This window comes from Ursus maritimus, unplaced genomic scaffold, assembly GCF_017311325.1.
Source record: "Ursus maritimus isolate PB19 unplaced genomic scaffold, ASM1731132v1 scaffold_22, whole genome shotgun sequence".
NCBI lineage: Eukaryota > Metazoa > Chordata > Mammalia > Carnivora > Ursidae > Ursus > Ursus maritimus.
In genome coordinates this window covers 25,088,110-25,112,679 of record NW_024424675.1, presented here as the reverse complement: position 1 = coordinate 25,112,679, position 24,570 = coordinate 25,088,110, and the positions used below count along the sequence as shown (strand labels likewise).

At 39.1% G+C, this 24,570-nt stretch overlaps 1 protein-coding gene across 2 annotated transcripts in view; it reads left to right on the top strand.

The window, feature by feature from the left end:
- LOC103669803 (ubiquinol-cytochrome-c reductase complex assembly factor 1) overlaps nucleotides 1-24,570 on the top strand; it is a 92,497-nt gene that overhangs the window by 29,672 nt on the left and 38,255 nt on the right. For both annotated transcript variants that reach the window (XM_008698158.2, XM_008698157.2), the window contains 3 exons: nucleotides 473-545; nucleotides 7,025-7,082; nucleotides 20,172-20,280. In XM_008698158.2, coding sequence (XP_008696380.1) covers nucleotides 473-545; nucleotides 7,025-7,082; nucleotides 20,172-20,280 — 240 coding nt within the window. The remainder of the gene's footprint in view (nucleotides 1-472; nucleotides 546-7,024; nucleotides 7,083-20,171; nucleotides 20,281-24,570) is intronic.

The window sequence follows — 24,570 nt, the reverse complement described above, 5'->3', positions numbered from 1 at the left end:
GAAAAAAAATGACTCTTTCCCCAAGGTATAAAAAAGACTTACAGAATAGATAGTAGTGCTTCTGAGGTAAGGTTGAAGGATTGAGGGGGTTTTTTGGTTTGTTTGTTTGATTTTGGTCAGAAGAATGGATAATTTTTTAATATAAGGGATTTCAGATTATAAAGAGTTAATGTGAATGATGCTGAACAGTGATTTAGAGGCTCAAATGTGATGAAGGAAATTATAGGAGAGATTTCATTTAAATATTAGAAAAATCTTTTTGACATTTTGATGCTAAATTATAAAATGTGAAAATTATGTGGTTAGCTTTAAGAAAGAAAGAATCTGTGTTGGTTTAGCTATTAAATTTGCCTAGAGATAGGTTTGGACTCCTCCTCCTAGTTGAACAAATACAAGATGCTGTGACCTACATCTAACAGCACTAGAACATACTTGGTCATATCTTGAGTATGGTTTTATTTTTTTTGTCTAGAAGATTAAGATTGCGGCCCTGCGCATGTATACTAGCTGTGTGGAGAAAACTGACTTCGAGGAATTCTTTCTAAGTAAGTTACTACTTTTGATAGTTCTGAAAAGGAGAATGAATCTACTTTTCATGGGGTGCCTGGTTGGCTCAGTCGGTAGAGCACGTGACTCTTGATTTTGGGGTTGTAAGTTTGAGCCCCATGTTGGGTGAGAGATTACTTAAAAATAAAATCTTAAAAAAAAAAAGAATCTATTTTTCATTTTTATGACTGTATCGGTTTTGAGTCATTAGTGAAACAATTTTTCCTTTACAGAGTGTGTAATAAAACCTGCTTATTTTTCCCTGTTAATAGAATAAACAAGGGCAAAAAAACCTATAAATAAGACATTTTAACAAGTTTGAAAAAAGAAGAAACCTAAAAATTTGACTAGTACTTTGACATTTTTCCACACATGCGTCTTTTTACATATGAGTACTCATAGTAAACAAGTCCTGTTTACATTCTGGATGTTTTGCTTAGCATTTTGACGAAATGAACTTTTTGCCAATCACTCTTCTTTTATTTCTAGTTTTTAATTGTTTTGGTTGATGCCTAATGACTGTTTTCTTTCTGTTGAAGGATAATTGGGTCAAAAGATATATATATATATATAATTTTATAATTTATATCCATTGATAAATTGTTTTCCAAAAGAGTTTTACTGGTTTGTACCACCACTATCAGTTGGTTATGTCAATATAGTATTCATTTTGATGCTGTAAACTGTTTAGTTATAAATAAAGTTAGTTAAAGCAGGTACTTATAAAGTAATTGGGAAAGTTAAGCTGTTTCTAGTTCTACAGATTTTGGAAAGAAATGTGTGCTGTGCACATCTGTGGTAACAGCCATTATCCTGCAAGCCACAAACACTTACTTAACTGTATATACTTGATATTTTTCATGGAGAGCAAATGTTTATGTAGAATTATGTTAATAACAAGGAAGATAGGTAGATGCAGTTTGGATTATTTAATAACTATTTTGGTTTTTTAAAACCAAATGCAAGTTGTTTTGGTGATTTTACAATTTCAGCAGATTGATGTTATGTTAGAAACTTAAAGTACCCTACTGAGTTGTAATCCTGATTTAGTGTCTACCTTCTGTTTCTTATTTATTCATAGGGACAAAAGTAAACTTTCCTTCTTCCTTTTAATCTCTAAAAATTTCTCATTTTAGGAAAAATTAGTCTGAAAGGAGAAAATATTCTTTATTTGATGAAGAAACTATTAGTATTAGAAGTTGTATTTTTCTTAAGTGATTTCTGGAATACATGTCGCCAAGTATTTTTCATCATATCTTTTTAAAATCTCATCCTCAGATATCTATTTAACATTTGATTCCATAAATAAGTCATAAATTTATAATTATTTTGAAATGATGTTTATTAGTTATCTTTGTCTTAGCCAGTCCTCATTATTGAAGATCCTTGAGTTAATATTATAGATTGAGGGGGCGCCTGGGTGACACGCCCTTTGGCTCAGGGCGTGATCCTGGCGTTATGGGATCGAGCCCCACATCAGGCTCCTCCGCTATGAGCCTGCTTCTTCCTCTCCCACTCCCCCTGCTTGTGTTCCCTCTCTCACTGGCTGTCTCTATCTCTGTCGAATAAATAAATAAAATCTTTAAAAAAATATTATAGATTGAATAATGAGGTTATTATTATATATTTAAGGTAACATATCATGTTTCAATTTATAATCTGTTGTAAACTACTTATAAAAATAAAAGTTTGAACACATTATTACCATTATATGCTAATAATTCACATTTACATGGTATACTTTTACATTGATCTCATTTAGGAGTTACAAAACCTTGTAGGATAGGAAGGACTTGTATTCTTGTTTTCATTTTTCTTTTCTTTTCTTAAGTTGAAACTTAAGAGACTAAGTGATTTCCCAAAGTTGCTTAGCTGAGGCTTGATCCTACGTTGTCTGGCTTAAAGGCCAGGAATTTTTCCACTATACCACATGGCCTGTGAAAGAATATAACTGCAAATTAGAAATTATAATCCAGGGGCACCTGGGTGGCACAGCGGTTAAGCGTCTGCCTTCGGCTCAGGGCGTGATCCCAGCGTTATGGGATTGAGCCCCACGTCAGGCTCCTCCGCTATGAGCCTGCTTCTTCCTCTCCCACTCCCCCTCCTTGTGTTCCCTCCCTCACTGGCAGTCTCTCTCTGTCAAATAAATAAATAAAATCTTTAAAAAAAAAAAGAAATTATAATCCATTTTAATATTTTTGTATGTTACTGTTTTTAAATAAGAACTACCTTTAGGAGATATTCTATTATAAACTGATGTTTACGTATATTAGAATATGTTCACCTCAGTAAGCTTTGTTCTAGCTTTGCCCTTTGAAGTAGTTACATAGAGAGGCAGTACATTTTTCAGTGACACCACTCTTGCTTAAGGTTTTTTAAAACTCAATTTAAGAATTGCCTTTTAAAGAAACAACAATTGTTGGAGAGGATGTGGAGAAAGGGGGTCCCTCCTACATTGTTGGTGGGAATGCAAGTTGGTACAGCCACTCTGGAAAACAGTGTGGAGGTCCCTTAAAAAGTTAAAAATTGAGCTACCCTATGATCCAGCCATTGCACTACTGGGTATTTACCCCAAAGATACAGACGTAGTGAAGAGAAGGGCCATATGCACCCCAATGTTCATAGCAGCTCTGTCCACAATAGCTAAATCATGGAAGGAACCGAGATGCCCTTCAACAGATGACTTCTCTCATCTATGGAACATAAGAACTAGGATGATCGGTAGGGGAAGAAAGGGATAAAGAAAGGGGGGGTAATCAGAAGGGGGAATGAAACATGAGAGACTATGGACTATGAGAAACAAACTGAGGACTTCAGAGGGGGGGGGGGTGGGGGAATGGGATAGACCGGTGATGGGTAGTAAGGAGGGCACGTATTGCATGGTGCACTGGGTGTTATATGCAACTAATGAATCATCGAGCCTTACATCAAAAACCAGGGATGTACTGTATGGTGACTAACATAATATAATAAAAAAATATTAAAAAAAAAAAAAGAATTGCCTTTTAGACTTATAGCTTTTTCATTGGTATCATGCTCCAGTGTGGTCCATCTTTGACATTTGTGGGTAGATTAAATTTTAAATGAAACCAAAGTGGTTCTGAACCGTGGCTAGGAATAAAAAAGGGAGCCAATCTGAAAAATACCATTTGGAGGCAGATAAATATCTATGAAACAATGAGACTTTCTTGTACCTTCTATAGAAAAGTTCTAAAGAGTAGGCCAGGCAGGTTTGGGGTAAAAAAAGAGAATATATATATATCACTTCCCAAGATTATGCCTTTAATCTGTTGCTCCCTTGGATTTTTGGTATTTTAGGGCTCAACTTTTAAGAGTCCTGAGCATTCAGTAATTTTTAAAAAGGATAGAGAGGCTTAGGTAGCTCAACACTGTCTTCCTTACTCTTCCAACAGAAGGGAGGCCAGTGTTAATTCATGAAGATTGTGTAAGAATGAGTTGTTTACTCACACTGTGCTTGTGAGTAAACAATAGGCCTATAGCCTCTTGGATAGACCCCCATAAAATGCCCAAGTTATAGACTCTCTATCATCTCAGAGCCAATGTGTTCAAAGGTCTTGATCCAGAGACCTAGACCTTGGGGATTCTGACTGGTGAGATTAACAGTCAGTCCCCTGTTGTTTCTAAGATGTTCTGATGGTGTATGTCATTTGTGGCATCAATGAGCATAACGTCTGTGAGCCTGCAGTGGCTTGCTAACTGGTCTTTTGGAGATCAGTTCTGTTATGAGAAGCACTTTGGAACAGATGGGGCCAATCAGTAAAGTTTGTGTTTAATTCCATACTGAAATTCCGTACTGTATGAAAACTGCTTTGTCTTTAGCTCTTAAGAGACTTAATACCTTGGAGAGGAGGCTCCTTAATGAATAAGTTCTGAGTCAGTGATTGAGGTTCATCATTTTATTGACACAGTCTTAAATAGTGAGCTATTAAAAATATTTTAAACCATAGTGTTTAAATAATTCACTGAGAAACAACAGTAGTAAATATTTATTGAGTACCTATTAAATATTAACCATTTTGCTAAACATTTTACAGGCCTTATCTCATTTAATCCTTACAAATCCCTATAAAGTAGGTTCTCTTGTTCTTCCCATTTTTACAGAGAAGACAGCTGAGGCACTGAGAAGGCTAAGTAACTTTACCCAGAGTCACGTAGCAAGTAAGAGGTACAGTCAGGGTTTTGAATCGGGAGGTCTGACCCCAGAGCCTGCATTACACAAACAACAGTGTTAATACTGCCACTCCATAACAGTGATGAATTGTTTAATATTATCCAACTTGGTATTGAGGAAGAAAGTACCTAGCCTCAGAAAATAACACACCGAGCGTGTATTGGTGCAAGAGTGTGATCTTGACAAAAGGCAGTAACAGATTTTAACTTTGAAGTGTTTAAACACGCTTCATTGAGCTGAAGATCTGCTATGTTTTTGTGATGCTTATGGTCAGACATTCAGTCGTCTTGTTTCTTAGGACTTTACCCTGTGGGTTTCTGTTCTGACTCCATTGGGTACAGGGAGTCAATATGCCAGCTCTTTTCCCATCGTTAGCCCTGAGCCGACCCCCAGAATGGAAAATTGTGACCCAAGTCCAGCTGCTGGCCTGTCTTTCTGTCTGTGCTTTCCAGCCCAAAAATTGATTCCCTCTCTGAGAGAATTGGAAAGGCTCCTGGAGGCTGCCGAGAAGCTTTGATGTAGAGGTAGCAATTGAACAGATTGTCCTTTAGAAGCAGCCAAATTTCATTTTCCAGATTGAAAGACAGACTTCCAAGAAAACTTTTCTTTTTAATGTTTTGTTCTAGCATCCAAAAAAGACCCAACTTCAGATCCGGGCTTGAGAGTTTCTCATGGCTATTCTTGTTCTAGGTGGAGGGTGGTTGGCCCACTCTCAGATGGCATGTATCTTAATAGCTGTACGGTTGGCCAGGCCAGCCTTCACCTCCCTCCTGCTGGGTTCCAAGAGGAAGTCCACTTGACAACTGCTGGGCACCTCCCAGTAAGCTCACCATAGTATTTTGGTGTCACTTTGTGACAGACCTGGACTTAAACTCCAGCCCAACCACTAGCTTGTTATATTGTGGCTGCCCTCAAGTTACTTAGCCTTTTTGAGCCTGTTTCCTCATCTCTAAAATGAGTCTTATAATGCCTCCCTTCAGGGTTAAAGTGAGGGTTAAGTGAGATAATCTATTGACATGACTAGCAGTGGACCTTAGTTTCTAGTATTAGTATTAGAGAAGCAGTTAGTGATTAAGACCACAGTGCCTGAAATCAAGCAGATCTGTACTTGATCCCAGATGTTTCATTTCATAGCTGTGTGACCTTGGGCAATTGTCATGGTCCCTCTAAGAGTTCATTTTGTCACCTGTCTTTGAGGGTATTATTAATACCCACCTTATAGACCTGTTAGTAGAATTCATTGAGCTCATGCTTGTAAGCATCAATTACAGTGTCTCACGCAAAGTAAGCCCTCAAGGAATTACAGCTCTTTATTATTATTGGTAGTGTTAGTGTACTTCACAGAGGTTCTCCTCTGTGTCTTCTCTCCTTTGTTATCGTTTAGTATGTTGTATACTTCGTTGTTTGCTGCAAGGCAGAAGATATCCCTTTTTTCTTGAGTCATTGCTCAAAGGGCAGATTCTACCCGATGGGCCCAAATTGACCACTGATACTCACTTTCTTTATCCTTTTGCTCCAGCTTTTCTCTCTGTCATGTAATAAGGAGGGTGCATTCAGCGGGGGACCCCTCATTTAGCCAGAGGCATTTCCTAGAGATCTGAGAATTGAGAGGTGTGGATGTTTAAGCATTGACCTGAGTTTTAGTATCTTAAAGTTTTGTCATTCCTGAGGGATGATGTATGCCTTTCTTTAGATGTAATCTGCTTTCTTATTCAACTGTAGCTCTCTAGAGCCCCACTTCTTTCTCCTGGTAATTTATTTTGGGTGAATCATTCAGCATACCCATGTTTGTAGCATACTGGGTCTCCTTAAGGAAGACAGGAAAAAGAAACTAGAAAAACTTAGACTTCTTAGCAGGTCTCCAGTGAAAAATGCCTGTACTTAAGTGGGGTAGGCAAAGTAGTGTCTGCCTAGCTTTCCACATGAATTTGAGACCAGGAAGGTCTCAAAAATAGCATGTAAGTTGGAAGGAACCATACAGATCATCTAGGCCACATTATACAAAGTGAGAAAAACTGAGCATCTGAGGAGAAAGGCGATTTGCCCAAGGCCACGCAGCAAAGTGGTGCCAGGGCTGGAATTAGAAGGTTGGTTGTCTGACTGCATTCAGTGCTCTTTCAGCCCATCATCTTGCCCTGTGGTTCCACTGGCCCTCTATGATAGTCGCATAATCAGCACTGTAACTGCCATATATTTGAGTTGAATAGATTCCTACCAATATTTAAAATACAGTCAATATTCCTTCCCTAAACCCTCACATATTTATACTTTATTGTTATTTTCTAGGGTGTCAGATGCCTGATACTTTCAATTCATGGTTTCTTATAACTCTACTTCATGTCTGGTAAGTGAGCAATTTAAGTGAAGTCACCAAATGTATTTTTTTTTTTTTTTGAAACACTGCTAACTTGTAAGGTATGGCCTTCAGCAGGGCTGATTATATGAAATGGCAGTTGTTCAGGCATTAAAAACTGTTCCTTTCATTTTAATAACTAGTGTCTTAAAGCACATTTTTATTAAAGGTCAAAGCATAGTCCCAGAAAGAAACTAATATTTGTAGGCTTTTCTCAAAGAACACCTAGCCTGGTGAACAATGCTATCAGTATCTCTAAGAGACTCTGTGAGCTTGGATGGAAAGTTCTCTCCCTTGGCTGTTTTAGGAAAGTTCACATTTACGTAAAAGTGGTTTGAATTGTGAGAATCCGTGGTCATTTTCATTGCTGGTCATCAGAAACCTATAACAAATTATAGCACTGACATTTACGCCTGTACCTCTAAAATGTGCATACAGGTTAGATTCATGCCAGGTTTGTTGCATGTAAAAATATTTAACACCTTAAACAGTATATTTTTTCTTCAGCTGCAAATTAAGTAGCCAAAAAAAATCAATTTTTCATCTAATGTTACACAGTATTAAAGGTCAGAAGGATATAGGAGAGACGTTGAAGTGGGGGCTGGGGAATGCATTTATTGAACTGCCAGATCTTGGGAAAGTAAATTCTGGAGAACTAAGTTTACTACTTTGACCATAGTGAGTATCTGAGGAACGTGGGGAATGGTTGCCCTGTCAAAAGGACCCTTGTTTGAGACTGCCTTCAGCTGAGCTTTGCATCACAGGACTGACTGCTATATAAAGACTTTTTGGTTTTGATCACCTCTGAAATATTTCTCCTTCTGAACTCACATAGTCACTGAGATTGGCTGAGGGGCATAAGGTAGCAATTTATTTTATGCTATTTTTTCTAAGCGGGTACTTCATTGAGTGCACACTATGTCCTGGGCAGTTTGCTGAGAACTAGCAGTGGTTCTCAGGAAGCTCACAGTCTAACGAGGGAGATAAGACATTTAAAATAGTGATAAATCAGAATGGCTAAGTTCTATAATAAATCTGAGTGAGTAGTGCCTATGGATCACAGAGGAAGCCACAATTTCAAAACCTTTACTAGTTCTGCCTGTTCTTTGACATATACCATCTTTTAGCCAGGCGGCTGAGAAGGCAGAGTACCTTTGGTCTGAATGGTGAAGGTTAAGAAAAGGTTTAGGGAGGGCAGCTGGATATCCTGAGAGGAAAACGCTTTTTCAAGAGGAGAGGACTGCAGAGGTGGCACTGCAGGATTACTCATTGGAAAGGCGGGAGGGTTGAAAGGAGGCTAGGCTGTTCCCAGAGGAGCTCAAAGATAATATTCAGAGCTTGTATGAAAGACTCTTTTTTGTCCATATAGCTAGAGGTATCAGAGTGTTAGAGGGAGTAGATGGCAAAATAAAATATATAACCCCTATAACCATATCCCAAGGTCAATCCCTGACTAATAGTAGCCAGGAGAACCTTGAAACTACTTATAGTTTTTTCAAGATAGCCACCATTTCCAGACATGCTGCATCTTCCTTGCTGAGGTTGCTTTTACTTTCTCAGAGGAGTGGGGAGTACTGCTACCAGTTCAGTAGGGGGAGGGAGGCTGTCTGCTTCAGATCCACACTTGCTCTCCCCTCCACCCTTCCTCTTTGGTTCTTATGATTTGCAGGCTTTGGTGGAATGAAGCAGTAGCTTTTCGGTTCGAATCGGGAAACGTATTGAGAACTCACTATGTGTTAAGGACTGGGGGGCTTTGGAGAGAAGGGTATGACATGGCATGCACCTTCAGAAACTTAGTCTAGCAGATAACAGGCAGAAAGTACAATTGCCCGTAACAGATGACAGTGAAAGAAGTGCTGTGCCCAGGGCACAAGCAGAAACTATGGAAGGATAAGGAGGTGTGACTAAATCCAAATTAGGTGGTGGAGGTAGGGGAGAGTATTGGATAAAGAGGGCTCTGTCGTAGACATGATGTTGAGCTTACCGTGAAAGGTGAGTAGAATTTCTGTCAGAGAAAAGAAGGGCATTTTAGGTTGAGGGAATATCAGGAGCAAAACACAGAACATATGAGCAAGGACATGGAGTATTTGAGGACAGCCGCTTGTCTGAAGTGTCTAGAGCAGGCTTGTGGAGAAATTTAACAGGAAGGGTTGCCATAAATGGGGCCCAGTTGTGCTGTCATCCTCCAAGAAGATTTGGGAAACTTTCTCTTCTAAGAGATAGGGGTATTAGGAGGAGTAATGGATCCACTCCAACTCTGTGGAGAAGCTGTGTTCTTCCATCCCTATTCTCTTAGCCTGACGCTCCGGGAGGATAACTGAGGGATAGCCATATCCAGTATTACAGGACTCGGTGGACTCGCCAGAGATGTGTAGGGTTGAAATACCTCCTGTAGGTGGTAGTATGAGGGAGAGCTAGGGAGGCTTAGAAAGCAGTTATAAAAGTAGAAAGAACCCTCCCCATCCCCTAAGGAAAAAAAAAAAAACAAAACCCAAAAAACCAACCCTAATAAACAGAATACCCTGGCAGTGGACTTTTCAGAAAGCTTGCTTGGGTTCCCAAGGGTGATGGTTCCCTGTCAGCTCTTAGAATAGGGACAGGGTTTCTCACATCCTTTTATTTCCCTGGAAGAGGTGTTGCTGATTCCTTTATCCTGTCTGCTTTTTCTAGTTCCCAGGTTTCTCTGTGTATTTCCAATTTCTAGAGGGCCCTTATTGGTTGTGTATTCACGTGAGCTTGCAGCTGCAATGACTATGTGTCCTTCGTCTTTGCCGAACAAGATTAGTATTGACTGTGGCTGCTGAAAAATTGTTGAGAGAGGTTGCCATCTGGGCTTTCCTGCATCCAGATGTGGACTTGATGAAGGCAGGCCTCCTCCTCTCTTCCCTGTCTTGGGCAATGGCATTGCAATTCATTCAGGTATCCATACCAGAAACCAGGGAGACCTTCTTGACTTTTCCCTTACCCCTTCATCTGGTCTCAAACTTTTTTGACCGTGACCCACAGTAACAAATGAATTTTACTCTGGAACCCAGAACACATTTGTCTCTGATGCTATAATTATAAAATTTGGCCTTACAATGTCAGATAGTCTCTGATATTTTCTATTCCATTTGAATTCATTATAAAGAAAAATTTAAGAAGTCACCCATTAAATTGACTTTACTGGGTCATAAGCAACAGTAGCCGGAAACTGATCTTTGGCCTCCAGTTTCCATCTTCACATGCCATTGGTCCTCCCAATACAAATTGGATTAGTACACACACACATACACTCTCTCTCTCTCTCCTTAATATTCTCCATTATTCTTGGGACAAAGTATATTTCTTAGCATGGTATTCATAACCCACCAAAAATGCCACATCTGCTAGTCTCATGTGCTATTCTAGGTACCACTATCACCACCACTCCCTCCTCTGCAAGATAAAACAATATTACATAATAGAAATATCAAGTCTTCTGTACAAAGTTTTCTTCTGTTCAGAAAGCCCTTCTCCCTGCTCTCCCCCTGACAAACTCCTGTTTTTCATTCAATATCCAACTCAGATATCATTTTTCTTTGAAGGCTTCTCTACCTTTTGAAGGCAAGAGTTAGTTCCTCTTCTGTGTTCTCTTAGTATTTTAGACACCTCTATCACAGCACACATCACATAACATTATTATGTTTTATTGTATAGTCTTTGTGGATGGTGAATTTATTGAGAGCAACAATTATTTTTATTATCTTTTTGGAAAGATGAAAATGAGATATTTCTTCTCTCAGTTGCATGTCTTACTCTTAGTTTGTCAGTAAATGTTCACTAAGTAATTGATGGCCCCAGATTGGACTTGGCTCCCACAGCATTTGGAAGGGTCCTGGCACTGTCTTGTGGTTGGGTGAGACTGGCAAAGCTGCACTCCTACTTCAGTTTCTCTGGTGGTTTTATGCATGTGGCTGGAATTTATGTTGGCATTAATAGATTTGTTAGAGTCTTCTCTTTTAGTCGTGATACCTTCTAGATGCAGAAGTTAATTTTAGAAAATGGTATGGGATAAATAAAATTAGAATATGCCTATGATGAAGATGGAATGCAGGGAGTAAATTGCAGTTTTTATTTTTTTATTTTTAAGTAACCTCTACACACAGTATGGGGCTCGAACTTACACCCTGAGATCAAGAGTTGCATGCTTCATCTACTGAACCAGCCAGGTGCCTCTGCAGTTTGTACTTTTAAAAATTATTTTAAAGTCAGGGTATCATAAATATAATAATTACTAAGGCTTTTACATATCTTTTATTTACTTTACGTGTATTGTCTCACACATTTGTACAACTGCTTCATTTTTATTTTACACATGAGGGATCAGCAGCTTAGAGAAGTCAGAAAACTTGCCCAAAGAACTAGTTAGTACATGATGGAGAGGAAATTCAAAGTATAGGTCTGGCTAACTCAAAGTATTAAGTTGCTTTCCTCATTGGTAATTAAAAACTACCAAAGTAACTAATTAAATGATTGCTTATTAATACTAATACTATTTAATATTTATTAATGCTATTTATTATTTAAAGTACCTGCTTATTCTTAAACATAAATCCGTAAATTATTTAGGTGCTCCTGCTGGCTTGGTCTGTGGAGCATGTGACTCTTGATCTCAGGGTTGTGGGTTCGAGGCCTACAGTGGGTGTAGAGATGATTTAAAAATTAAAAAAAAAATTAAATCCATAAAATTATAACATTTATTCTCCAATTAAATCTACTGTATGCAGTAAATTTGTTTCCTGCCCTCACAGGGCTTAGAGTGTGGGGGAGAGACATTAAATCGTTAATAAAATGCAGCTGAAATAGCGTGATGAGAGGAAATGGAAGGGGGGAGGAGGGGTCCATAATTTAGGTGGGGGGGGGTGGGTCAGTCACTCGGGGAGGGCTTACTGAAGAGATGACATTTAAAATAACACCTGAATGGGAAGTAGAAGTTAGCAAGTCAAAGGGTGGATGAAAAGCATTGCAGGTATAGGGATCTAGTGGTTCAATCTTTTTACCATCTGAGCCCTTTTTAAAAATGAAATTTTATGCTCAGTCACCATGTATGAATAGATAAAGAATTGCTACTTGAGGAAGTGGGAATGACCTGCTCACTTCAGATTGTCATAATGTGCCCACTGGTAAGGGGCCCTTACGTAGCTCTGTGGAAACTCAGACCACAGTTTAAAAACCACAGATCTAGGGGTGCCTGAGTGGCTCAGTTTGTTAAGCAACTGACTCTAGGTTTCAGCTCAGGTCATGATCTCAGGGGTCATGAGATTGAGCCCCGTGTCTGGCCCTATGCTTAGCTCGGAGTCTGCTTGGCACTCTCTCCCTCTCCCGCTGCCCCTCCCCGCCTGCTCTCTCTCTCTCTCTCTCTCTAAAATGAATACATCTTTAAAAAAAAAATAAAACCACAGATCTAGTTCAACCCCCTCATTTTACAGATGGGGAGATGATTTTGGCTATTTTAAGGAATTTGTCACAGGCCTCTTCATCTGTAATGGAAGATCGGAGACTCAAATCCAAAGCTAACTGCTGTTCTGCAATTCTTGGCTTCCTGCTTGAGTGTCCCCTTCTGGTGGTCAGGGGGTTGGGGGTTTCTTCATGAATATAAACAGCATAGCACTGACCATCAACTGTATGAAACTGTGTTTCTTGGTATTCGCCGTCTGTGTCCTAGAAGAAGCAACAAGTAGACCTGAAAACAGTACAGGGTGATAAGTGCTATGTGTAGCAGACACACAGATCTTATGGGAGCACAGGGGAGGAGGGACTGCCTGGGGATGGTCAAAGGAAGCAGTTGCATTGGCTCTCTGGGGACTAGAACCAGAGCACATGGGGTCTTGAGGAGTTAGTAGGAGGGTAGGAAGTAACTGCAAACTACTTTTTAAGACATTCCAAGTGATTAGGAAAGATGATCACTAGAGGGAGAAACAGGACAGAGGGGAGGCATTTTGTTATTTGCTTTCTATTTTTTCTTTTAAGAGGGAGAAACGCTGGAACATTTTTATAAGTCTGGGGGAAGAAGCTTCTGGGAAAAAAGAGAAGGAAGGAAACTGTGCAGGTGGGAAGGGATTGGAAAACAGACTGGTCTCAGTCTCAGTCCAGCCAGAGCACTGCCCTGGCAGACGCTCCAGCCTTTGCAAGCGGGCTCTTTAAAACCACCACGGCAGTTTTGATGTAGCTGTAGGCCTTACAAGCTCACTCTGGATTCTAGCAGCCCCAGACCTGCTATATATGGTGAGCCCTGGCCATGTGCACATCCTTACTCTCCCTCCCCCAGCCAGTCACTCTGTTCAAACACTCACACATGTAGCTTTTTGCCCAAACCGAAGGCCTATGCAGCATCATTTTATCAACATTGCATAACCTAAAAGCTCTGGTACCTGCTACCCGGGAGCTTGTTCTCTATAGTGGATCTGACAGGCAGGCCACAGGCCAGGTGTAGTTCTTGGAGGAGGCTCGCTGTCAGGTGAGATGGCTTCAGGAAGTGCCTCACCCCACTTGTCTGTTTGCCCACAGACTGTCTTGTGGCCCCCACACTCCCCACACTTCCCACACTCCCCACATAAAGGTTGGGCTTCATGGGGTGGGAGTTTAGGAAACCAGGTGGAGATAGCCATGTACACAGCCCCAGGAAAGGGTAAGCATGCCAGCTCACAAATAAATAAACTCATTCATTAGCACACTGCTGAGGCTTGAGTGTGGGCATGTAGGCTCTCTTTCCTTGGCCTTGGCTGGTGGCAGAATAAGGGAAACAAGCTACGTGAAAGTCCCCTTTGGGATTCCTTCATAGCAGCCAGAGTGACAGACCTGCCTTGAATGCCCACTAGTCTTCACTGAAGTCAAAATCAGATCTGCTTGGAGCAGCTTATAAACCACCATGAGGGAGAAACAAGGCCAAAACACAACTGGCATTGTCAGAAGGCCCAAGGAGAGCAACCAGGACAGGATACTCAGAGCTGCCAATACATGGCAGGAGGTCAGCATCAAGAATAACAAGAATTCTTCCCTCCCAGGTTTAGGCGGAGAGGAGCAAAGCATGGCTAAGACTCTTGTTCCTTTGAACTCTGCAGGCAGTGTTGCTGTCTTCCTCTTCCTCCTTTTCTGATCTAGCAGGAAGAGGCTCTTGGAGGTGTGCTGTCACAGAATGGGGGAAACAGCTGATACTGACACTGCCCTGGGAGACACTGTGGCTTAGGGCAAAGAGGGGGAGTTCAGGCTTCATTCCAGCTCTGCTCTTTTCCATTGGGCAACTTAGGTTACTTAAGTAATTATGAACTACATTTTAAGGATTTCCAAATGATTAAGAAAGGTGGGATGGAGAGGAAACATTTTTTTTATTTTTAAGATGGAGAAACACTGAAACATTTTTATAAGCCTAGAGGAAGAAGCCTCTTCCTTCTCTTCTTGCCTCAGAGTGTCAGGTTTTTGTTTTTGTTTTTTTTTTTTTTGGTGGAATGGGAGCAGTTACAGTTGATTGAAAGAGGGTGTGGATGCAAATGCATTTTCAAGTGACAAGGCTGATATTAGAGGATGTCATAAATGACAGTAATCACTATTATTATTTGCCGTAAGGTAAAATTTATATCTTAGTCCTTTGTTTTTTGAGACACCTGGTGAGTGAGTCTTTTTCCCCTTTTCCCTGCCTCTGTGCTTGCCTTTTAGTGATAGTTGGGAGCCAAGACTAAGGCTTGACTACTCCTGTTTTTTTCTTTACTTTGCTAGCTGGGTTATTTGCTTTCCTTATATGTAAAGGAGATCAGTATTATTTATGAGCCACTGGAATCACTGAGAGACAAGGATAGTACTGTGAAGCTTAAAACCTCAATAATAAATTGTGGGTTTAAGAACATCATCAAACTTGGGAGGGGTAACTGGAATTGCTCCTAAACAGAGAGTAGTTTATATACAGACTAAGTCTATACTCAGAATAGGTGCTTAGTAAATACTTGTTAAATGAATAATTAATTATTTAATACAAGAATATTTTTATTACTAGGTTCTTTCTTTATAAAAAGATTTTTTAAAATAGTCTATTTTTAGAGCAGTTTTAGGTTTGAGCAAAAGATTATCTCTCTTTAAAGTTTACTTTGCATTCTTAAGGGCATTTTTATTATGTTTTAGCAGGGAGGTGTCCTCCCTTTCCCCTCTTCCATTTCCCCCCCACCCCGAACAGAGCTCTGCAATTATGAAGTTGAATCAATAGCAAAATGTAATTTGATTTCTCAACACTGAATTTAAATATTTATTATGAGGAATGCATCCATAATGTAAATTGAAGTAGAGCTATCCTGTTCCGTTCTTTAATGCTAAGTGAAATAAGTCAAGCAGAGAAAGACAATTATATGGTTTCACTCATTTATGAAACGTAAGAAGTAGGAAGATTGGTAGGAGAAGAAAGGGAAGAAGAAAGGGGGGGTAAACAGAAGGGGGAATGAACCATGAGAGACTATGGACTCTGGGAAACAAACTGAGGGCTTTGGGGGGGGGGATTGGGATAGGCCGGTGATGGGTAGTAAGGAGGGCACATATTGCATGGTGCACTGGGTGTTATATGCAAGTAATGAATCATGGAATTTTACATCAAAAACTAGGGATGTTACTGTATGGTGACTAACATAATATAATAAAAAATATTATTATTAAATTTAAAAAAAACCTAGTGTGGAATATAGTTTACTTAGTAACTCAAACATTGTTGTGCAGTGAGAGCTTGTGTGTGACAAGTGTTTGCTTTGTTTTATAGTGGATACCAGGATCATCAGATCTTTTTTTGTTTACCATTTTGGACTTGTTTCACTCATTTTCTTTTCACCTGCCAATGTATTTTAACCTTTTCTGGATGATTCAGGAGGTCCTGATAACTCTTTTTTTTTTCCCTCAAGTTTTTATTTATTTGTCAGAGAGAGAGAGTATGAGCAGGGGGAGCGGCAGGCAGAGGGAGAAGCAGGCTCCCCGCTGAGCAAGGAGCCTGATGTGGGGCTGGATCCCAGGGATCATGACCTGAGCTGAAGGCAGACGCTTAACCGACTGAGCCACCCAGGCGTCCTGGTCCTGATAACTCTTAACTGAACTTTGCCAGGCTATCTTTTTTGAGCTGTGCTGGGTATGTTACCCTCCATGTTGAACCTAAGTTGCTGTGCTATTTTTTGTGTGTTTATTTTCAATATATTTTTAGTTTCTTTCTTTCCTGTTAGGCTGCCAGCAGTTACTTTTGGTTGTTGTAGGTATGTTTGTCTCAAGTTAGCCTTTCCCCTTCTGATATACTATTTCTAATGTGATGCTGGTTTCGAAACTGTTATTACCCTTGTGAGGATTAAATGGAAAATAGAGTAAATGGATTCTGTAAGATTCGTACTAGTCATTAAAGGAGGCAGAGAAACAGTACTACTCTCGGATCAGATTATCATGGTTCAGATCTCACCTTTGACTAGGTTTGTAACTCAGGGCAAGTTACTTCTCTAAGACTCAATTGCCTCAGTTATAAAGTGTAGATGGTAGGAACACCTGGACTACACCAAAAGAAAAAGCTTTTGCGTAGTGAAGGAAACCATCAACAAAATGGAAAGGCAATCTACTGAATGGGAGAAGATATTCACAAGTGATATATCTGATAAGGGGTTAATATCCAATATATACAAAGAATTTATGTGATCCAACACACCCCAAAAATAAATAATCAAATTAAAAAATGGGCAGAGGACCTGAATAGACGTTTTTCCAAAGAAGACACAGATGGCCAACAGATACATGGAGAGATGCTCAATATCAGTAATCATTAGGGCAACGCAAATCAAAACTACAGTGAGAGATTACTTTACATCTGTGAGAATGGTTAGGATCAAAAAGACAAGAAATAACAAGTGTTGCTGAGGATGTGGAGAAAAAGGAACCCTCATGCACTGTTGGTGGGAATGTAAATTGGATCAGCCACTGTGGAAAACCTTATGGAGTTTCCTCAAAAAATTAAAAATGGAAATACCATATGGTCCAATAATTCTACTATTGGGTATTTACCCCAAAAATGAAAACATGGATTTGAAAAGATATATGCACCTCTGTGTTTATTGCAGTATTATCTACTGTAGCCAAGATTTAAGAGCAACTGAAGTGTCCATCAATAGGTGAATGGATAAAGAAGATACTCACACACACACACACACACACACACACACACACACACAGGCGCGCACGCGCAGAGGAATATTATTCAGCCATAAAAAGGATGAGATCTTGCCATTTTTGACAACAAGAATGGACATAGAGGGTATGATGCTAAATTAAATAAGTCAGAGAAAGACAAATACATTATGATTTCACTTATGTATGGAATCTAAAAAAAAATGAATAAACAAAAAACAGAGACTCATAAATATACAGAACAAACTGATGGTTGCCAGAAAGGAGGGAGTGAGGGATGGGCAAAATGGGTGAAGCAGGGTGGGAGATACAGTGTTCCAGTTTATGGAATGAACAAGTCATGGAGATAAAAGGTATATCATAGGGAATATAGTCAGTGCTATTGTAATAGGGTTGTATGATGACAGATGGTAGCTACACTTGAGGTGAGCATAGCATAATGCATACTTTATGGTCTGAGAAAATCTGTACCTTTTAAACCCCAGAGGGCAGGTGTATTAACAAACTAAAGAATTCTCAAATAAATGAAGAATTCCATTACCTCACTATTGCTGTTGATGAATTGGCCTCTGACGACATGTAAGCATCAAAACTCACAGTGTCTTTCAGGTGAGAGGCTGACATGAGTGACTTGATTAAAACTTTAAGAAAAATCTTATGAAGAAGGACTGTTGAACTTTCCCCAGTTTGTTTCTGCTTTGGAATATATCCTGTGTCATATGAAGTAGTCAGATCTTTTTCCATGACCTGTTTTCATTGTTACAAAGTGTTATTTCTTAGGCACTAACTGGTTTCAGAGGTTACAGATTTAAAATACAGCATCAGTAAATCTCATGGTTGGAAAGGATGTTGAAGATCATGTAGTCAACCTGTCAAATAGCTGAGTTCTCACAAAGCGTTTATTCACCCTTCAGAAGTAGGCAAATACGCTACGTCTTGGGCTTATTCATTACATTATTTGAATCTTGACAAACTCTCCTGTTAGAATGTTACTACTTTCAGTGTTCGGTGTTCAGGAATTCTTTCTCCCTCTGCAGCTCATCCATTGGTTCTGATTCTAACCCTTTGACAAATAGTCTAATAACTTGTCCACAATATTTAAGGCGACTTTCCCGTTTTTCTCCAAGCTGTATATCTTCTGATCTTTCGTCTCTTCCTTTTGTCTCTAAAATATAATGTTCAAAACTATGGACAGTATTCCAAATAGAGTCTGACCTGTGCTGAATGGAACAAAAATTTCACTCTGCACATTGAAGATATTATATTTCCATTACTGTATCTAAAATCACATTAATTTGGGGGGCAACCTCATCATCACCTTGACTTCCTTTGAAGTTAATTGTCAACTTAAGCCTTGTAAGGCTTTTTCACACATAGATAGGCATGACTCACCTATCCTGTACCACTACAGTTGAAGACCCAAGTGCAGGACCTTAGGTTTACCCCTGTTCAAATTCATTCTGTTAGATTCAGCCCATTGAAACAGTCTTTTGAAGTATTTTTGGCTCATGGTTTGGTCATCCAGCGTATTTGTCTTCCTGCCCAGCTTCTTGTCATCTGCAGATTTGATAAGTATGTTTTCTTTTCTCCATCTTAGTCGTTAACAGAGATGTTGAGGCAGGCCAGGCTGGAATCATTCCATTGTACCATACTATTGCTAGTAGAGTTTAATGGGCAGGATTAATTGTGTATGGAGACAGAATTGTCAGTTTAGATCCAATATTCCATAATTATAGCAGGAAATGTCTTTTGTCGAATAGTCCTATTGCAGCTGCTTAAAAACTATTAAATGAGAGATAATAGAAATAAGGGTGCCCATTAAGAGTGAGACAAGGAACTAGTTTGGAAAGTTGATGACCCTGTTTATATTCTTATATATAGTTAACTGTAATATATATTTACTAATTAATAAAATATAATACAATTCTTAAATCCTTATGGAAGGTCTTAAGCAGAGACCCTTATGGACTGATTAGAGGCAATGTGGTATAGGAGAAGAAGCCCTAAACTAGCCCTGAGATGTTTTATTCACTTATTTATTTAGCAAATAAATATTAAGTGCCTACTATATTTAAGCCCTGGATATACAGTGGTTAAAAAGAACCAGCCCAGACTTGATCTTTGCCTTCAGTGGAACTTACATTCTGATGGGGGAAACGATTCAATAATTACATAGGTGAAATCATACCTTCTGTGATCTGTTTTCTAGATAGGTACTGTCCAACAAATAACACAAGTCACATATTGAATTTAAAAGTTTCTAGCAGCTCCATTTAAAAAAGTAAAAAGAAAATACTGAAATTTATTCTAATAATTGGTTTTATTTAACTCCATATATCTGAAATAACATTTCAGCATGTAAGCAGTATAAAGAATTTGAGGTATTTGCATTTTTTTTGTTTAAATCTTTGAAATCTTAAACTTATGCCCTGTGTCAGTTGGAACTAGTCACATTTTAAGTGTTCAGTAGCCACATGTAGCTAGTAGCTTCTGTGTTGGACAACACGGCACTGTGCCCATCTTTACAGACTACTCGGTGGTGTTGGGCCACTTTCCTTATGTAGGACTCCTGTTTCCATTCAGTAAAATGAAAGATTTTTACTTGCTTATCTTCTAACAACTAAATGTGGATCCCTTGCATGTATGAGAGCACCTTGTGAGGTGCTCTAAATAATCTCTATCTTGATCTGGGTGCTGCTTACATGGGTATACATAATATATAATTCATCAAGCTATACACTTAAGATTTGTACACTTTATAGTATTTATGTTATACCTCAGTGAAAGTTGGTTTTTTAAAATAAGATCACTTCAGGTTTTTTTATTCTATGTTCTTTGCTGAAATTACTCAGAGAAGCTGACCTTCAGTATAAATGTGTGATATAAAAAATGCAAACAACCAGTTACTCTTTATGTCTTCTTCCCACCTAGGATGTGTCTAGTCCGAATGAAGCAGGAAGGCCGGAGTGGGAAATACATGTGTCGGATCATAGTTCATTTTATGTGGGAGGATGTTGAGCAGCGTGGCAGAGTCATGGGGGTAAGTGAAATGCTGTCAGATTCTGGTCCTGGAAGACTCCAGTGAGGGATTGCCTGACTTGAGTTGACGTTTTATGTGTTCTAGAATGGCTTTGCTTCTAGATTTCTGTGTAATGCTGCCTAATGTCAGGTGACAGTTCAGCTAGAGTTGCTTCTGCCTCTGTGGAGACTGACATACTGTGGAGACTTCATGTGTTTGCACACATTATTATGATTTGTCAATGCGAGGACATCCTGTGTATGGAAATGGAATTATTAAGACCAAAAAAGGTGGTAAGAGGGATGGACTTGTTGAATGGAGAAAATCAAGTAATAATTAAGCTTTAGTATGCTATGCCTTTGACACCAATTCAGTGTTTGAACCAGTCCTCCTCTAAATTTGTTCTGATGGAAATACCCTGGCATTAGGCCTGCACTGTCCTTAGGAACTGAAAAACAAGCTCCTTGATCACTAACAACCTAGAATAATTTGGCAGGATATCTACTGAAAAGGTACATTAGTACATTTAATAATTAACCTGAGAAAGGGGGATATAGTGTGTGTGTGTGTGTGTGTGTGTGTGTGTGTGTATATAATGTAATGGTAATAGAAAAATGAAACCAAAACATTAGAATACAGTTGTTTATATAAATAGTAATCTCTTCCTTTGGGTATATTATGTGTATTTGGGTCTAGACCATATTTTAGTAGATTGTAATCCTGGTTTTTTCCCATTTCATTGCCTCCCAGTTTAGGATCATCTAATGCAGAACCATCAGATGGGGTCACAAAATGGGTTAATTTGTTGTTTTTTTTTTTCATTACAATGTTCTCCCTATGGACTGAGGAGTAAACAGAGTTTATATATGTATTGTAAAAGTCATACATGTTCATAGAATAAAAATCAAACAGTAAAAAGCATTTAATGTAAAGACAAGTGTCCTTTCCCCATTCCAACCCCCCAAAAGTAACCATTTTAAGAGTTGATGTGTATCCTTCTAGTTGTTTCCTATATAAATGCAAATTGTAAATATGTATTCTTTAACATAACGCAGATGGGCTTAACCATACACAGTTTTGCATCTTGGCTTTTTAACTTAATATATATTGGATATGGTTTCTTTTTTTTAAAGATTTCTTTTTTAAAGTAATCTCTACACCCAATGTGGAGCTCAAACTCAAGACGCTGAGATCAAGAGTTGCTCCAATGACAGCCAGCTAAGTGTCCCTATATTAGTTTTTACTTTATGATTGTTTTTAAAATTCAAAGTGTTTTTTTTGTTTTTGTTTTTTTTAAAGATTTTATTTATTTATTTGACAGAGACAGCCAGCGAGAGAGGGAACACAAGCAGGGGGAGTGGGAGAGGAAGAAGCAGGCTCATAGCGGAGGAGCCTGATGTGGGGCTCGATCCCATAACGCCGGGATCACGCCCTGAGCCCAAGGCAGACGCTTAACGACTGCGCCACCCAGGCGCCCCTAAAATTCAAAGTGTTTTAACTAAGACTGAAATCCCTTCAGTCATTAATCTCATTCCTGGCCAGTTACCTCTTTTCAGGAGGTAATCACTGTTTCTACTTTGGTGTATATCTTTTAAGGCTTTCTTCTATGTTATCTATAGAAAATATATAATATTGGTTTTGTGTATGTATATTTGATTATACATGATATCATCCTCTGTGTACTAATATGCAATTAATATGTACTTAATTTTTTTCACTCAACAATATGTCTTGGAGATTTTTCTGTGCTGCATGGGAGTTAAATGGGAGGTCGTCACCCATGTTGTATTTATTGTAATTATTTTCACATACTCCTGTGTCATTGTCTAATGGCATCATGTGCTTACTGTACGTGTACAATTGTGGTCTTTGAGGCTAAATGATGGAGATGGTGGTTTCCTACCGAGAGGGTATTTCCAAATTCTCATGTCTTTGAGGAACTGCATATATAGGAAGCACAGTGGACATGGGTTCGTCTTAATATGTCTTCAGTGACATTTACATGCCTTTCTCTGGGACAGTAGACCATTGGCATTTCTGTTCATTGTAAGAAGAGGATAGCATATGTCAGAGTTTTGGCTGCTATCAGGGTCATCGTCATTTGTTTTGGAGTCAGTGAGTACTGACTGTCTTTGTAAGTGTGTTCTTTGGTTCCTTGTTCATTTTTTTCACTGTCTGGCCTTTCTGCTGTCTTTGCTACCCAGAGTGGATCAGCAGCCTTGAAGCTATTCGAGCAGCTGAGTGTTCACATGCCCTCAGGTACTTACTGTCTAACTCTGTGGCAGCACCCAGTGGATATAGGGTGGTGCTGCTAGTACCAAATCACTTAATGATAACCAGTGACACTCCCCTGGCCAGCCAAAGCCTTGGCTGACTGCCATGCAGTGACACAGTAGCTTTTCTAATTAGTTAGCCTGTTTTTTCTTATCACTATTGACTACACTAGCCTGGACGTTGGATGGCTAGAGCCATGTGGGCCACTGGCTTAATGAGCCTCAGGTGACTGACTCTTGATCTCGAACTACAGGAACCTTTTAGTTATTACCCCCACGCCCAACCATGAACTTCCCTTAGAAGATATCCATAGATATCTCCATCACAATCTCCAGCACTTTGAATCTTCTGTGTTACTTTCTAATGTTACTTCCACTTGACTGCATGCTTTATAAAGGCAGGAGACCTGTCTTAACCACACATTTTTGCTTACATAGTAAATACTGGATGAATCAATACTTGTCGAATGAATGAATAAATTGAATTTCAGCCTCTGAAATTGTTTTAAAGCCCACCTATCAGATAGATGATGCTTGATTCGTTTCTAGTCCATGTGTACATCAGTGCAGTCCTGTGGGAATTAGTTTTTCCTCTCCTTTTTTTCCCCTTCCTTTTATCCAACCGTTTTTCTTCCTGAATTTTTTTAGATATGATGTTCTATAGAGAAGTGTGTTAGATCGGTGTTTCTCACACTTTAATGTGCCTGTAGTCCACCTGGGGATCTTATTCAAATAGAGATTCTGATTCAGTAGGTTGGGGTGGAGCCAAAAGAGTCTACATTTCTTGGAAGCTTCAGGGGAAGCCAGTGCTACAGGTGGAGCAGGATGAGGATGGGGCAACCACACTTCGAGTAACAAGGTTTTAGATGATCCATAATACTCCCCAAGTACAGACTTGTAAATTCACCAGCATGGAGAGAAATGCCAAGCCCCAGTTTAGTTACAAAGACTATAGATAAAAGATGGTGATTTAAAAATAACACGTTTGGAAGAGTTGGGGAATTGCTGTTACTGCTTTTCTATTGTAATTGACTTGGTCCCTCCACACCCCCATTCCAAACTCATGGTAACCTTTATATAGGCAAGAAAATTATATTTTAACCACTTCTGTTACAGGTGTGATTGTGTGTGTAGGGGGGTTCTCAGTCTTCTTTGTGTGTACAACTTAAAGAAACGGGAAAGTTAGGGACATGCGACTGGAGAAAGTAGTAGGGAGCCAGTCTGGCCTGGTTCTAACCCTGGCTGCCAAGTCTCTCCTCCTCTGTGCTTCAGTTTCTTTAAAAAAATGTGAGTTGTTGGGGTGCCTTGAAAAATCCAATTTGAAGGTGGTAATTTGTAAATCTGTCTCTGTAATTTGGCATCCCAGGTGTACATCTTTAAGAAAACTTATATAAAAAGTAGAATTTATAAGACTGATCAATGTAGTGATCTTTTTCATGCCAAATAATTCTTAGAGTCTATTACTTTGAGTGGAACCACTTGTGAATTAATGATGAATCAGAAATTTGAATCAGGAACTCCTTTGAAATTAGAACTGCAATCTCATTTGGTGGGGAAATTTTTATTAAAAAATTTTTGCTTTTTATCAGCTTTTTAGGAGCCCAACTCTTGTGGAAAACAAGGCAGACTCATATGTCCTTAGTGAAGCTGGTGTAAGATGCAAGTGTTAAATTTGAGGTTACAAAACTCACATCAATAATTTAGAGCGTTCTAACTTTAAAAAAAAACATTATTTGGGATTTAAACATATAAATTAGCTGTGGAAATAAAGTTCATTATATCACCTCATCTGGTCTTGTTTTATTTCATTAACTGGTTCTTAAAAACCTTTGTGAGCTGAGTTGCAGCTGAAGAGGTTGGAGACCATTTTTCCTTGGGCCCTTGCCTCACTCCTGAGTGTTGGTAAGAGTAGAGAACTAAGACTCGACACAGCTGTAAAAACAGACAGCGCCTTTGGCCTCAGCACTTTCTCCTGGTGCAGGCACATTTCAGATGTAAATTTCACTTTCTGCCTCTCCTACTAATGAAGTAAGTTTCT